The sequence below is a fragment of the Poecilia latipinna genome, unplaced genomic scaffold (genome assembly GCF_001443285.1).
Source record: "Poecilia latipinna isolate Pla-1442-1.1 unplaced genomic scaffold, P_latipinna-1.0 Scaffold70, whole genome shotgun sequence".
Taxonomy (NCBI): Eukaryota; Metazoa; Chordata; class Actinopteri; order Cyprinodontiformes; family Poeciliidae; genus Poecilia; species Poecilia latipinna.
The window spans coordinates 304,022-319,236 of record NW_015112686.1 but is presented as its reverse complement, the minus strand read 5'-3'; the positions used below and the strand labels follow the sequence as shown (position 1 = coordinate 319,236).

The 15,215-nt window shown below is 38.6% G+C and overlaps 1 protein-coding gene across 5 annotated transcripts in view; it reads right to left on the bottom strand.

Moving 5' to 3' along the window:
• Positions 1-799: 799 nt before the first annotated feature.
• Positions 800-15,215, bottom strand: part of LOC106934796 (synaptotagmin-2-like) — a 61,667-nt gene continuing 47,251 nt past the window's right edge. For 4 of the 5 annotated variants that reach the window (XM_015014935.1, XM_015014928.1, XM_015014939.1 and 1 more), the window contains 8 exons: positions 11,469-11,680; positions 10,981-11,138; positions 5,819-5,956; positions 5,297-5,464; positions 4,419-4,586; positions 2,745-2,862; positions 2,280-2,413; positions 800-1,891 (listed from right to left, as the gene is read on the bottom strand). In XM_015014935.1, the coding sequence (XP_014870421.1) occupies positions 1,676-1,891; positions 2,280-2,413; positions 2,745-2,862; positions 4,419-4,586; positions 5,297-5,464; positions 5,819-5,956; positions 10,981-11,138; positions 11,469-11,661 (1,293 nt within the window). In that variant the 5' untranslated portion in view covers positions 11,662-11,680 and the 3' untranslated portion in view covers positions 800-1,675. The remainder of the gene's footprint in view (positions 1,892-2,279; positions 2,414-2,744; positions 2,863-4,418; positions 4,587-5,296; positions 5,465-5,818; positions 5,957-10,980; positions 11,139-11,468; positions 11,681-15,215) is intronic. The other variant, XM_015014955.1, reaches the window with a different exon arrangement.

Sequence of the window (15,215 nt, the reverse complement as noted above, 5' to 3'; positions counted from 1 at the left end):
CTATATCACTCAGGAAAAGAAAAACACACGCCTAAGAACAGCGTCAGGACAGAACAATACTTGCTAGTGCAATTCACAATCGACAGTTTGGTAAGCTGTGCATAAAATACACATGGATCAGTGCGATTTCTTCCAGACTTTTTGCAATTAAGTGAAATAATTGTAGTCCAAACAATTCAAAACACACACACACACACACACACCTACACGCACACAAACACACACGCACATACACACATACATAAGCTGAGGCCAAAGTAAGCAGAAGCAAAAGCAACAAAATGAAACTCCCTAAATTGTTAAAGCTCTGACTTCTGAGCGTATGTACAAAAAACGTTAGGAATTAAAGTGCTTAAGGAATAAAAGTGTTTGAAGTTAAAATCAATTCTTAAGTAGAAGGGAAAAAAAGCCGAACAAAAAGAAAAAGAGGAAAGGAAGAGAACAACACCTCTAACTGGAAGGCGTCCCTGGTAGTTGAAAATTGCTTATTTTGTTACTTGGAAGGCTTGTCTCCTTTATGACTGTAAGACGGTTATAGGGATTCCTTTGAAGTAAAAACCCTCGTGTCAAGTCCATGACTAATGGCAGGAACACTGAACAAGTGATATACAGAATCAGAGATGTCGGGAGGGGAACGTCGAGGGCTGTAGGCAGTAATCGACACCTTGTAAATATAATGTCAGCTGTGGTTGGGATCAGTCTCTCTTTCTGGTATTTCCAAACTTTTTTGTAGTACGGATGACACACGTTGCTTTTGTTTTTTTTTTAACACAATTTAAAATACACAAGCACACTTTTTTTTTGCAAATTATCTGTCATACCCTCCATATAACTCAATAAATGGTGGTTTAACTAACTTCAGTCAAAAGCCTAAAGACAGCAGAATTCTTACAATTTTAGTGTAACATATTTTTTTTCTCATCACGCTGTATAACTGCTAACAATAAGAACCCGTTTAGAAAAAAAAGGCATGGAGTTTTTCCTCTCAGTTCTCCTGAGACGATGGGCAGAAGGGTAACTAATCCAAAAAGGCAGTGTCTGTGGGCAACCGGATCTAATCCCTACTTTGCTACCCAAATCTAGGAATGTACTTCCAACTAACAGAATCATCTAGGATGATAACTGGCAGGTGTGGGATATGGTGCACAAAACACCTACGGAATGGACCTGCTTGTGTTGTTTCTCTATCATATGGCAGTATAAAGCATTTTATTGTTAAGCACTATCCTAAGCAAACTTTGTCACTAAAGGGAAAAAGGGTGAGAAGTAGGATATGAATGAATGTACGTGTCATCCCTCTAAATTCCCAAATAACACTCCTCTTATAGTATACTCTGTAAGCTTAATAATGGAACCACAACTCCGATATAAAAATAGATCTAAAACAAAAATGACTGAGTATCTGTCCATCCTGCAACTTGTCTTCTTTTCTTAGTGACATGATTTTATATAATATGATTTTTTTTAAACTACATTTCCCATCATGTCAAATAGTTTCTATGGATCTTTTTAAATGACGGCTGTGGGACAGAATGTGCTGGAGGGAGCAGATTTGGGTGTTCTTCTGGAATATACATTGATATGTGGGACTTGAGTGAAACAACTGGATATGCAAAGGTAGGAAAGTGTAGGGGCGGGTGGTGGGAGTTTTTTTTTCTTCTTCTCTCTCTTAATTTTACTTCTTGGCAGTCAGCGCTGCTAGGGCGGCATCCACCTCTTCTTCGGGCTGCAGCGGATGCCACTGGGCAATCGGGCGGCGGGGGTTGGCCAGCATGTCGGACCAGTGTTTCAGCCCAGCCCCCGTGGACTTGCTTCCCACCCAAATCTTCCCGATGGCATCGTTCTTGCCGATCTTGTCATAATCTAGCACTGTGATGACGGCTTGGATTTTCTGAGGAAACAGGGGGAGAGCATTACAACCTGGTTCAGAGTACAGAGAAGGTTAAAGGATCGTCAGGACTGGAAATGTGGCGCTGGTTTAATTTTTTGTGGTGCTATCCCAGAGTTTTGTGTTTCTCTCGTCATAATTTTTACGGCATCACCACAAACAGCGTCGTGAAGACGAGGGAGCACACCACACAGGTCCGAAAAAAAGTTATGGAGAAACTGTTAAGTTATGAAACAATATCTATGTATTTCAACTTTAAAGTAGCTTCCTTGAACAACTTTTTTTTCCTTCATACTGGAACGTCTCTCTATAATATTAAATGAAGCACTATTTACATTTCTGAAAAGAACTAAAAAAAAAAAAATAATTAAAACATGCTCCATATCCATACCTGCATTTGCTCAAGAGGAATCTCAAAGCTGAAGGACTCGTTGTAGTAAGGATTCAAAGTATTCTTCTTTACTGTCGTCTTCTTCTTCTTCAGCCTCTTCCCATTTTGCAGCAGGTTAATTTTTACGTAGGGATCTGACAAAACAGACACAGGACTGAATCATGACACGAGGACGAGGAACCTCTGTGCTAAATGCAAATCTGGGTTGCAGTATTCTATTATGCCAACAGATGGAGCCACTTCTAATGCAAGACAGAGTGAAGAATGGGTGAGCACTGCAGCGACAGCACGTGAGCAGAGCGGCACAAAATTGATGGCTGGGCTTGAAGTCACGTTCTTTAGCATTCTGCAGTCTCAGAGCAAGGAAAAGGTCCTTTTTACTCAGGACTATGCCGTGATATGGGGTCAAGTGTGAAGCAAAACTGAACATCTACGGCACAGCTGTGTTTATATAAACTAGCCCACCTGACAGTCCTCCCACATCCATTTTCTTTAGGTTCTTAGCCTCCAAGATGCAGATGGTGAGTTTGCCAGCAGTCGGGACGTAACGTAAAGAGATGCAAATATCACCAAGCTTCTCTGGCTGTGAGAAGGAGCAAAGAAAGCAGAACGTTAAGGAAGATAAAGTGATAAATTAGACAAAGAGGTTCACCTACAACATATAAAGACCTAGCGTTTTTTTTTTTCTTTCAAAGACATGCAGTTTGGTTTTGCTTCTTTAGACTGAAATTGCTGTAGAGAAAATGTTTCATTTTAAGATGTTTCTGGGGGAACAGTTTCTTGGATTAAAGTGGTTTCCTCATATTTCCATAGAGTGCAGCATCACAGTGACAGCTCCACGTAACAAGCTGCACAGTTACTCAGTGAGCAGTGTAGCATAACAGACTTTTTGCCTCAATTACAGAAGAGAATCTGTGTTGTGCTTTCTTTAAGTCTAAACAGCAAATCACAGTTTATAAACAATGTAAAAAAATGGCAAGTAATATTTCTAAGAAATCCCATCTACTTCATAGAACCTCATCAGAAGCTTACAGACATTCATAATTAGCATGATTGTCATAAAGCTTGACCATAAGTTGTTCATTTTGAGTGCAATATTGTGTCACCATTCCACCCAGGAAAAAAATAATTTAATTTTAAAGTCTAAATTTCATGCACAAGTTTGAATTGCGTTCACATCTTTTCTAATGAAGACCAACTCAAAACTAAAAGTTCAAATATTGGAAAAATATCACACTCATATTTAATTAAACTGGCCCAAACTGTCAGTTCTAATAGCCAGATATTAGTCGGGATGTTTAGGAATAACTTAAGATCCACCAAGACTTAAGCCTGTCATAGACTAGAACAACAGAGTCAAGGTCCGACAGGGAAGTGAGTTCTATATCAGCATGAAATTAGAGGCTGTCACCCAATAAAAATGTGCCTTGTCCTTTGAAAACACCTTCAAGAAATATGTTACAGCTTCCTATTTGGTTAAACCAAATAAGAAGAGTTGAGAAACAGATTTAGCCAGAATGGAAAGGATCATTTTTGGAGGAGTTAAAATGAGGTTTTTGAACCTAAGAACTTTGCACATGGTTAAGTAACCATGTAAGCTTCATGTTGCTGCCAGTGATACTGGCACACAGCTCACAATAGGGGGAAAAATAATGGAAAGGAACAATCCCCAAGTTGTTTAACTTCACCACAAAGTAAAAACTGGATGGTTGAAATTTGGGCATAGTTGCATGTTCCTGCAGGTCAATGACTCCAAGTACAAGTATTTCACTAATGTTGATGTTATACAGTATTAGTCTATAAGTTTGTGGATAGCATGAAATCTACAATAAATTTGAACTTATGCAGCTCATCGTGTACTGTATAATTCCACCCTGAAAATAAAAATCAGAATGTCCTAGAAACGAAATTCTGAAATTGCAATGTTTTTGTCACTTATTTGAGAACGTAAAGGTCATATGTTATTTAGATTTAATGCATAATTTGCTTGACAGTCTTCTCAAGGCAGTTGCTGGTGTTACACAATATGTAACATCTTTATAATACTCTCATTTTGTGAGCAGTACTTGTGTATTCAAAATTGGGAGTAAAAAAATTACAGTAAGTTCATTGCTAGAGTATGGACAGAGCAGACCTTACCTCTTCTTGATCAGCGCTGTCGAGGTCTCTCCACTCTTCGATTGGTTTTGCAAGGTCCAGAGTATTCATGGGTATCTTAATCTCTCCAATGATGTCGTGTTTGGAGAAGCGGTCAAAGTCGTAGACCGCCATCACCAGAGTCTTCCCTCCCATTTCAGTGAATGGTATCTGAAAATGACCAGCAAGTCTAACTTTAGTCATCGAAATAGCTGAGGACATCTGTCAGAACGGCGTGTTCCTCCCTCTACGTTTCATGGGATGCATTTTTAATAACACTTCCTCCTCTAACGCCCTTATTAAATCCAGCTCATGTTCACTCTGCAAAACTCTACACCAATAAGCCAATAGTTTGTATATTTGTTTTCTCTTCACTATTCACATTTTCAGTCATGTCGATTAGATAAAAGCATCAACTTAATGCAGTTCATTTTTACGTAGCTAAGTGTAGCTTTTTCGGTACACAATAAATTATACATGAATCTGACCTTTTGACTGATTAAATGTATTTAGCTTTATGCAAGCTGCCTCAGTAGGACTGTCTGACTTTGACAAGCTACTAAAACAGTTGAATTATTTTGTATGGAGCTGTCAGCAGACAAGGTGCACCAGAGGTGGGCCCCTCCTTTATTCCCCTTCAGACTCTCCTTTGTAAGACACATTCAATATGTCTGCTTCTTTTTATCACTGCGGGGGGGAGTCAAAGTGTAGGATAAGACAGAATCCAAATATCTTGCTCCAGGACAAGGAAGAAAGGGAAGTTAACTTCATCTATTTTCAACTAGACATGTTTACCAATCACGTAAGCAGAGGTGCTTGGTTCATGAGCAGGAAATGAGTGATGATGAATGACGGGCGGCCACCAGTCGCTTTAAGCTTACCTTAAAAATGAATGTCTCATTGAAGACTGGGTTGAGGGTTTTCTTATGTACTTTTGTGTCAAACTTTTTCTTCTTGTCAGGCAGGACGAAGACTCTGACATAGGGGTCTGAAGTGCCTCCACTGTCCATAGAGATGAGGTCAGCTGCTTGTAGAATTCCTATTGTTAGCTGAGGAGAGTAACATAATGTCATTTAAACAGTGGAAAGAATATTTTTTTGATCAACCAAAAGCGAAATATATAGTGTAGGTTTTGGGTTGTCCTTCTGGAAGATGGTCTCAAGTCATACATCAGGTTTTTATTTGTAAAAATATTATTAAAAATCTATTATTTCCTTCAACTTCACAATAATGCAATAAATAGAGTTGTATGTTGATGTGTCACATGGAAAGCAAAAATTAATACAGCTATGTAGTTGTAATAAAACAAAATGTAGAAAGGTTCAAAGGTTATTAGTACTTTTGCAATGTAGTGTGGGTAATCTGTAAAAAAAAAAAAAAAAAAAAATCAGTAGTACTCTTGCCTTGTTTTCTTGGAAATCATAATCAATGGAGTACTGCAGCTTCCCGAGCTTTTCCTTCTCCTTCACCTCTTCCTCCTTCTCATCTCCAGTTAGGCCTGGCTCAACATCATCTTCTTCATCGTCGTCATCCTGGGGTTTCTGCAATGATAGAAGTTGGACAGGCGACAAAGGAGAGTGTGAGAGGATGGCAGTGAGAGGGTGGCTGAGCAGAACATTAAACCTTACATGTCAGCACAGCAGTCAGGTTAGTCACAGCACCTACCTTCGACTTACCCCAGTGTTACAAGTGCAAACTGTTCATCAATGACCACGGTTGCAACCTGACTTGATTTCACTATTTCCTGGGTGACACCATTTGCTGTTTTTGGTTTTTCATGTGTGTTAGAAGAATGTTAAATATGAAACAGGAACTTTTCCTCATCTACACAATGATTTTGACATAAGACTACTCATTACAACCCATGGCTGATGTTTCACAGATCTATAACACATCATAGAAGGGGAGGACCAAAAGTGAATAATACAGCGATTTAACACTGTACAATAGTTTTGAGACTCTTATAAAAAATTGATCATGTTGCATCAAATTTACTTAACCTTCTATAGTAGCAGTGAGTACTAATGCTGGTTTGGATATACTGAAACCCATACCATAACACATTCATACACTGTGTTGATATATATGGATAAATATGCCATAAGTCATTTAATAAGCACCTATCGGTGCTAAATACACATAATCAGGCACCCAACAAGCACAAACTAGCATCCAAACAGAGTCAAGCTAAAGGTGAGACATTTACTTTATATTTCCAAACTGATAAAAGTTATTTCCTTCTGTATCCGCTTTTTTGTGAGATCAAATGACGTGTATTAAACAGTTGTCAATGATGTATTTTGTACCGATTTCAAACCAATGATTTGCGTTCACTTTTGGACTTAACATTTTGCTTAATCTCTGGTCTATAGACAGAAAACTAATCCAATCCTTTCACACATGTGCGTCGTTTCCACTGGGCAGTACAGCACGGGTCAGTGAGGCTCGATATCCTATTTTACGGTCCGGCGCATTAGGAAGAGTATTTCCACCACCAGTTGGATTCTTATTGGGCAGGTGGGGTTAAACCCAAATTGCATCATACTAGGGTAACAACAAACGTGATGCGCTAGCATGTTTCAAGCTTGTTGTCACAAACAGTGATGTTTTTCTGTCTTCCAATCAACAGACTGTGTTGTGTGATGCCAGTAGCTTCACCTTTACTACTGTATAACTGGGCCCAAGAATGGTTTTATATATATATATATATATATATATATATATATATATATATATATATATATATATATATATTTCCTTTTGTTCTGAAATAAAGGTGTTTGGTTTTCACTTTAATTGTACAGTACGTAATTGTGCCAATTTTATGAGGAAATAGTTTTGAAATGATTTATCAGACTTTTACTTTTATATATATCACACGTCATTTTAACAGACTATGCCGTATGCTACAATTTTGAGAGTTGCTGAATATAATAAATTGCAAAACAAAGAGCAAGGTGTAACATAGCGAGCAGTGATCTGACACAAAGAGGTACTGAGGATATAAACTTTCATCTCTTAGTTGGAAAACAAATGCTTCATCCCAAGAGCCTCAAACATGCTATGATAATATACACAAAGTGATCTCTGGCCTAATTGGTTTTTACAAGAATAAATTGAAAAAGACTGAAAATTGTGTTTTCCTTTTCTTTTTTTTTATATATCAACAGTGTCAAATAATGTGATTTCTAAAGTAACAAAGCTTTCTCGCATCTTTATGATGGGGGAATTTTCAGTTGTCAGACTCTGGTTGTAAAAATGTCCCACTTCATGAGGTTTATGCAAGGACAATAACTTTTGACAATGGGAAAAAATTAAACCAGCAGGCTTTTGTCAAATTAAGAGTTATGAAAGGCAAGTATTGAATATCTTTGCTACAATAATGTTACACTCTTATGGCTTTGGCAGGAATCTCCATCACTCAGGTGGAAAAATCTCACTATATTTTAAAGAAATAAACTTATTCAGCACACATGATACAATAGTGTCATGACAAATTGATGTATGACTCTTTTTGACAAAGTCTTCATGAAACTAGAGACTCCACTACTCACTGATAAGCCAGAAGAACATGACACACACTCATAAATAAACAATAAACACATTCAATGCAGAACTTATCACAAGTCAAGTCAAGTCAAGTCAAGTTTATTTATAGAGCATATTTCAGCAACAGCGCAGTTCAAAGTCCTTTACACCATAAAAACACAGTACAGTAACCAATTATGAAACAAGCAAGAAAAGTTACATTTTTCCACACGCCACCATCAAAATCAAGAAACAAATACATATATTTATTTATATATAAATGTATAAAAATATATTGATCAGTGTTCCCCAGGTGGGTCTAACATGGTGGGTTTTAGTCGTGATTTAAAGGCACTCAGTGTTTCGGCAGTTTTGCAGTTTTACTGGAAGTCTGTTCCAGATTAGAGGAGCATAAAAACATAACGCTACTTCTCCATGTCAGCTTCTGATTCGGGGAATTCAGAGCAGACCAGAGCCAAATGACCTGAGTGGTCCGGAAGGTTGATACAACAACAGCTGTATGTTGTTGTATTTAGGTGCTAAGCCATTCAATGAATGATAAATTAACAAAATTATTTAAAAGTCTCTTCTCTGAGCTACAGGGAGCCAGCAGAAGGACTGCTGCAGTAATGAATGTGACTGAAGATAAACGCATGGGTGAGTTTCTTTAGATCTTGCTGAGACAGTAGCCCTTTAATCCTACATATGTAATAACTGAAGATGTGTGCCGATTCTTGATCGTTCCTCTTTAGGTCCAAAGTTGGTAACTTCAGCTCTGTTTCTGCTCAGCTGGAGAAAATCAGCTGAACACACAGGACACCTACATTTTGCTTACATGCAGACTCTCAAGCATGCTTAGCACACTCTCTCATACACACACACACACACACACACACACTCCCTTTCTCACCCTGCGTCCGTTTATGTTGGATTCTGTGGCTGTGTTGTGCTAATGTCTTTCATTCAAGCATGCCAGGCCACACAATGCAGGATTCAAGTTTATTTCTGATGGTAAGTGTAGATGTTTTATAAAAATCTGAGAGGCAATAAGTATTTAAAAAAAAAGTCACAAATTTTTGTAAGATCCAAAAATTTATCCACCTATATGTCCTAAGTATAATGTACAAATCCATGAAGGTATCATGCTATATGCATAAGATTTGGTTCTTGTCATACTTCCTGTAGGAGCTCAGAGATGCAGATACCGTGCCTGGATGAATGCCTTTTGCTGAGTAACATCGGAGCTCAGTTTTAGGTTTAGTAAATAAATTGTCCACGGAAACAGACAGTTGATTTTGGACTGAGTTGTTTCAGGCCTCTATTTATTGCTAATCTAGGCATCCATTCAGGGCCACCATATCTCTTCAGTGAGACCCAAGGGCTTTAGGGAAGAGGGGGCATCAATGACTTTCACCTAGTATGTCAGCAGCATGGGTCATCCAGGAAAGTTACTCTCAAGTCAAGTTGTGGCCATTCAATGGTAACCTACTGCAAGGGCGTATGCTGGTCTTTGTCAAGAGATGCAGACTATTCATCTGCCGTAAAACGAGGAGCTTATTTGTACAACCAGGTAACGGAATGAATTTTATCCCCGAGTCAAGATACAGAGGAATAGTTGGTGAGACACCAGTTGTGATTGTGCTCGGCAATTGACTTCTGTCCTAGCAGAAGCTTGCTTTGTGCTTTTAGGTCAATAAAGTTACAGCCGATATTTGACAAATACCCAGCTTAACCCTTGCACATGCATGTTAGTGATCTCTAGTGAGTTGCTCAGTGCGCTCAACATTCAAAGGCTTAACCATAGGATGAGTTTCATGTTCACTTCAAACCATATAGAGATTTTTTTTCACTTATTTTTGCAAAAAAAAAAAAAAAAAAAAAAAAAAAAAAAAAAAAAAAAAAAGCAAAACAAAACTGCAATCTCTGGATTGTCAAGACATGGCAGTTGGTGCAGCATAACAGTTTAGTGGATTCTGCAAAGCAGCTTAATTGTTCCCATCGAGTCCTCAAGCACCTGCAGCACCAAAACTTGCAAAAAACTAGGGAAGCCATAGCAATCATTGTCATCATCACTGCAATCCAACCCCTCCAAGCCCAGCCCAGCCCAGCACAACCCTTCCACCCGCCCCACCCTCCAGCACCGCCGCCGCCCTGCCCTGGTCTGTGCTTACACAGAGCAGCCAGAGAGGGGTGCCGTGTGCTGTCAGACCTACCGTAGACAGAGAAGTCCACCACAGTCAAGATACACGGAGCACATATAAGACACAAAGCAGGAAGGAGGAGAGCAGAGACAAAGGAAGAGATTGAACTCACAGCAGACACCAAAGAAGGGTAATCACAGCAAATGCAGTAAGCTGCTCTGCAGGGAGTGAGGAAAATGACAGATAGAAAAGCCTCCTTATTGGCTCAGCTGTGTGCTTTTATGTTTTATAATACCTGCTTTTTTTACCGCGTTCAATTCGCATCAGCACACAATTGAATTTTTACGTCCTGAGGCAACTTTTAGTGCAAGCTAGTAATTTTTGATAATGACTCTTTATTGAATGTAAGAGAGGCAGTCATAAAGGAGGCTGTGCAGGCAAGGACCCTGTCATTTTTTTACTCAAACCCCAAAGCCCACATGAAAGAAAGAGCAACAATAACATTTATGACAAATACATTGAATAACAGAGAAAGAAAGAGAGAATGAAACAAATAATTATGGTTGACAAACAGTGCAATCAAAATCTGTGAAAAATTCTTGACCGGGTTAGAGAGACATCAACACAGTATGCAACTTTGTTCATGTCTAATCAGTAATCTAAATAACTTTAAGAAGAAAAATAATATGTTCGTGCTACTGCACTAAAGTGTAATAAATTAGCTAAGTCGTGCGTATGACTCATCTTTTTTTATCTTTATTCCACCACAGCGCCTCACATTAAACCCAACAGACATTAGCTAATAGGGTCATGAATGGGTCAGTTATTTGTGGCTCATATGCAGTAACAATATAGATTTTCCTAGCTGTGACACAACCTGTATCAGTGAAACATACCTCGCCTTTTAAGTTCTTCATTCCCATGTCACCCTTCCCCTTCTTGCCCTTCTTGTTCTTCTTCTTCTTGCAACAGCATTTCTTGATGATGCAGAAGCAACACGTTAGAATCAGTAAAGCAGCGACCACGGCAATGGCAATGATGGCCCAGGATGGCACTGAGGAGAACACACAGACCAGTTCAAAGACGGAACAGCCCCATTCAGAAACAAAAGACGAGAAGCACATAATCTGAAGTCTGACCAAGTGATCATTTAGGCTGCTTCATGTCATGCCCCAGGCCACACAGATTTAGTAAGAGGTGGAAGGTTAGCAATTACATTGGATGACAATTAGATTTCCCTGCCATTAGGAAGAGCAGCCAGTGATCAATATCAAATAAAGACATTATAGGACTGATGATGCCTGCAGCAAAAGAGAAAATCTAATTCCAAAATAATTGTTGAGAGCCACGTCAATAAGAGTTTTGGGCTTTGCCTGGCACTCACGTGGGATCTTGTCGATTTCATTCAGGAACTTGTTTTTGATCTCATCAAAGGCATCGTTCTTGTTGACTGGCTCCGTGGCGTTTCCAGTGGAGACTAACCCTACGGGGGCTGGAGTAACCGTCGAGTCACTGGCCCCCGTTGGTTTTGCTGCGACCATAGGCGTTGTTTCTTGCTTGAACAAGTTAAACTTCATCACTAAGGCTGCTCAGTCCCTGAAAAACAGCATGAAAAGACACAATCATCAGCATTAAACTTTCAAAGACTTGACATTTGGCGACACAGGTACAGTTATATTAAATAAATTAGGATATGCGTTACATAAACAAATGGCTGGTGTTCTGCCTGTTATTGTTGTAACTTCAGCAGATTCTTCAACATGCAAACTCATCTTCTTACGCCAGACAGGACCTCAAAAAAGATGTACCTGGATAAAACAATACCCACACCCAAATCCTAGAGTAATGGTTTAGCTCACAGTTTTTCTTCTAAATGAGGTAAGTGCAATGTGGATGGTGTAGCTTGCATTCCTGCATTGCACTGTGATTAGTAATGCAACTGGTTACTGCTTTGTGCATATTCTTTCACCGGTTAGCTAAGTGACTTTTTTGAATACAGGGTAAATTTCCCTAATGAGATGGGGGGCATTACAATATATCATACTGTATTGTAGTGTACTCACAAATACACCTGAAAACTTTCCTAACTGCATTATCTGGTGGTTGCATGCAATTTAAATAGGTTTTTTTCATTATAGACACGAGGCACCTCAGTGCTCAGGGGGGAAAGTGAAACCTGCATGGCACTAACATGAACATCTGTGTGAAAGAAAGGGAATTTACAAGTTCCCAAAACTTGTCATTTTGGCTCTTTTACCTGAAAACTTTCACAAGGGACAGGGCATACAATGATGAACATTTTTGTTCCCACTTTTTATGATAGAAAATTACTAGGGATAAATTACTAGAATCTCGAGAAAAGGAACTGTTTGTAACTGAAACCTAATTTGGTTTTCTGTAATACTGTTTCTGATATTAAGCCGTGAGTACCTGACCTGCTTGGCTGTTTGGCCAAGCAAGAAATAGGTTAAGTATCTGCACAGACCTAAACGACAGTTGTAACAGGGCACTTTGTGGTTCCCGATATCTCCGAACATGAAGTGCAGTTGAAAGCAGCCTACCTTCAGAGTGCTGAGTGAATGATTGCAAGGGAAGCAAAGACAAATGACAGGCACAGCACAAAATGACTGGGGCTCCTCATTTTATTTTTTAACATGTTGGTTTGCGAAAAAGATGAATCTCCCATTTCTCAAGTGCCAATTTTCAAGTTGCTGCCAGAGATGCCGTTTCTATTTATTGCTGCATATCAATTATTCAAACTGAGGCTAACAGCAGGAAGGATAAGCTTATATTATTCAGGGCCATGGACTGGGTTATACATCTTCAAAAAAAATGTGAGATGGAGGAAAAACTTTTTTTCTGCTGATGAAACTACTTGGTAAATATATTGAAATGGGAACTCTGCTACAGAGAAGTTATAAAACTTTGTGTGGGCGAAGAAAATTACTCAAAACAATCTATCATATTCAAAATGAGATTATCTTAAAAAACATACATCTCTACCGTTGTGCCTGAATTATATTTCATGCTTTGCTATGACAGTGTTTAAAGGTCACAAAAGAAGAAATGTCTATTTTATTCTGTTTGTCCCCCGTCCCCCCAATCAGATTAAAGTGTATCAATTTAATTAACAGCTGTGGGTCTGTCCTCTACAGCCTCCATAGAGGACAAAAAGAACATAGACCAAAACCATTTTATGATCTCCATCAGCCCTGTTTTAACGTCAGCACTTACTCACAGAGGAAGAGAAAGCTGTATAAGCCAGTCAGATTTTGAAACGCTACTCCTAAATTAATCTTTTAACCAAGGTTAAAATAGATAAAGTCCTGTAAACTGAGGCTGCTGACGCATGTGCAACAAAATTAACGTACATTCAGATGACAAACAAGACTATCCAGGTTTGTATGGTTTTCTGCACTGAGAACCTACACATCCGCTTATGTCATGTCATATGTTATACAAACCAAGGATGCTGAAGTGTAAGCTAAGGTAGGCCATGTCATCAACCCAGAACAGCTTTAAATCACATTCAGACCTCTCTTTGTACGAGTGGGCATCTTTTCACTTTTCAGTTTTCAGACAATTTGTTTGGGGCTGAAGAAGCTTTGGAAAAATCTTACTTAAAGATTAAGATTTAGGTGTCATTGCCTGGACTCAGAATGGGGTTTTTACAACAAGAATGCATTGTTTACAGTAAAGAACAAGTTAACTGGCTCTAATGTTTATCTAAAGTTTTAATGGCTTCTTTACATTGTGCTTCGTCTTAGAGCAAAGGGACCTTTTGTTTTCACAGGGGCCGGGTAACAGCACAGAGAAAATCTTTGGTCTCTTGATGATAGACATAGTCGAAATTGTTTTCTGTGTAAAGATTTTGGAAATCATCCTTCTCTTTTAAGTGTACTCTTTCAGGTGGGACTTTTTAATTTTTTGAGAAACATCATGTCTCTTGTATTGTTTCTAGTAAAATCACTTTTCGAGCGTGTTTACCACATCCGGCTTGCTCGAAGATAAAACTGCTTAATCTCCATCCAACTCTGAGCAGTGGATTTTGTGATAAGGGCCAGCTCATGCTTGAGGCTCCTTTAGAAAGTGCAGCCAAGCAATTTTATTTTAACTAATTATAATGACTCAGACTCTAACAATGTGAGGCCCACTCTAAGAAACTGAGATCAAGATTTCCGTACGTCTCCGTGGCCAAAGTATTATCTGAAATCTATAGGAGATAATCTGCATACTGTAATTTCAACTATGATTCACCTGGAAAGGGATTTGTGAAGCAGGACATATGAGAGTGATATCACACCACCAATATCTAGCCATAATGTAGCACTGATACATATTTCTGCTTTGATTTCTTGGTCACACTTCTGATAGAGCACATTGAAAGAAGGAGTGATGCTCAAATGAATTTCAGTTGTGGACAACTTTGTTATTATCCTGATGCTTAATTTATCAGCTAAGTCCAGTGACAAAACAATGCAAAATGTGAGCCTCGTCAGACTGACATAGAGGGCTTTTTTGTTTGTCCTTTTGTTTGTTTTTGATGAAGCCATTATAAACCTTACATAAGAGTAATTCTCTTCAAATATAGAAACTGTTGTATTTCTGCATGGTGATAAACTGCTGTTTATGGTAATTTAGTTTGGCTGATGCAACACAACAGGGTTGGGTTGTGAGTTAGAATAGTGCTAAAAAAATAAACGTATATGATCATTTGTAATTAATTTGATTTATGGGAAAGAAATCACACATCTGAGTGACATGTAAAATCTTTTTCAGGTTCTATAAATGAAATATGGAATCACATGGTAGGATTGATGAAGAGAGAAACTGACTGAAAAATGGTTATATGTTATAGTTTAACATAGCATCTAAATATGTTACAATAAAAACATGTGTGATATAGGATCAGTGAACCAAACTTTCCACTCATAGGAAAACCCAAGCGGCACGTAAGTCAGTTTGTTAAGAGTGTGGTTATGTGGGGGAGGAGGGGTAGTGGGTGTTTATCAGGAGCTTATTAGCATCCATGTCAGCTCCAAGACAAAACAACCTAAAGATTGGGAGCTAAAGCCATGCAGCTGTTTTACAGGATGACAACAAGTACCACAAACAGCAATTAATTAACTAT